Source organism: Penaeus monodon, chromosome 29 (genome assembly GCF_015228065.2).
Source record: "Penaeus monodon isolate SGIC_2016 chromosome 29, NSTDA_Pmon_1, whole genome shotgun sequence".
NCBI classification, from domain to species: domain Eukaryota; kingdom Metazoa; phylum Arthropoda; class Malacostraca; order Decapoda; family Penaeidae; genus Penaeus; species Penaeus monodon.
In genome coordinates, this window is record NC_051414.1 from 26,038,897 (window position 1) to 26,039,148 (window position 252).

Consider the following 252-nt stretch of genomic DNA (forward strand, 5'->3'; position numbering starts at 1 on the left):
TGGTTGTGTGTGCGATTCCTATGACATCTGGAAGTGTTTCGAGGACGTCTGGTGCCATGATCTTCGCGACCTTGTCCTTCAGCGTGGCGAGAAGGGTGGCTGCATCTACCTCCGACCCGACAGCGGTGACCCAGCCGAGGTCGTCCTTAGGGTCAGGGTCTTTTTTTTTTTGTGTGTGGATTGTGTGCATGGAGTGAGAGATGTAGAATGAGGTGTGGGTGAGTGCTTTTTTGTGTGTGGATTGTGTGCATG

General features: G+C 52.4%; 1 protein-coding gene across 1 annotated transcript in view; it reads left to right on the forward strand.

Moving 5' to 3' along the window:
- The window catches only part of LOC119591793 (nicotinamide phosphoribosyltransferase-like), a 19,567-nt gene that overhangs the window by 12,092 nt on the left and 7,223 nt on the right, over window positions 1-252 (forward strand). The window contains exon 8 of the mRNA XM_037940537.1: window positions 1-151. Within this exon, the coding sequence (XP_037796465.1) occupies window positions 1-151 (151 nt within the window). The remainder of the gene's footprint in view (window positions 152-252) is intronic.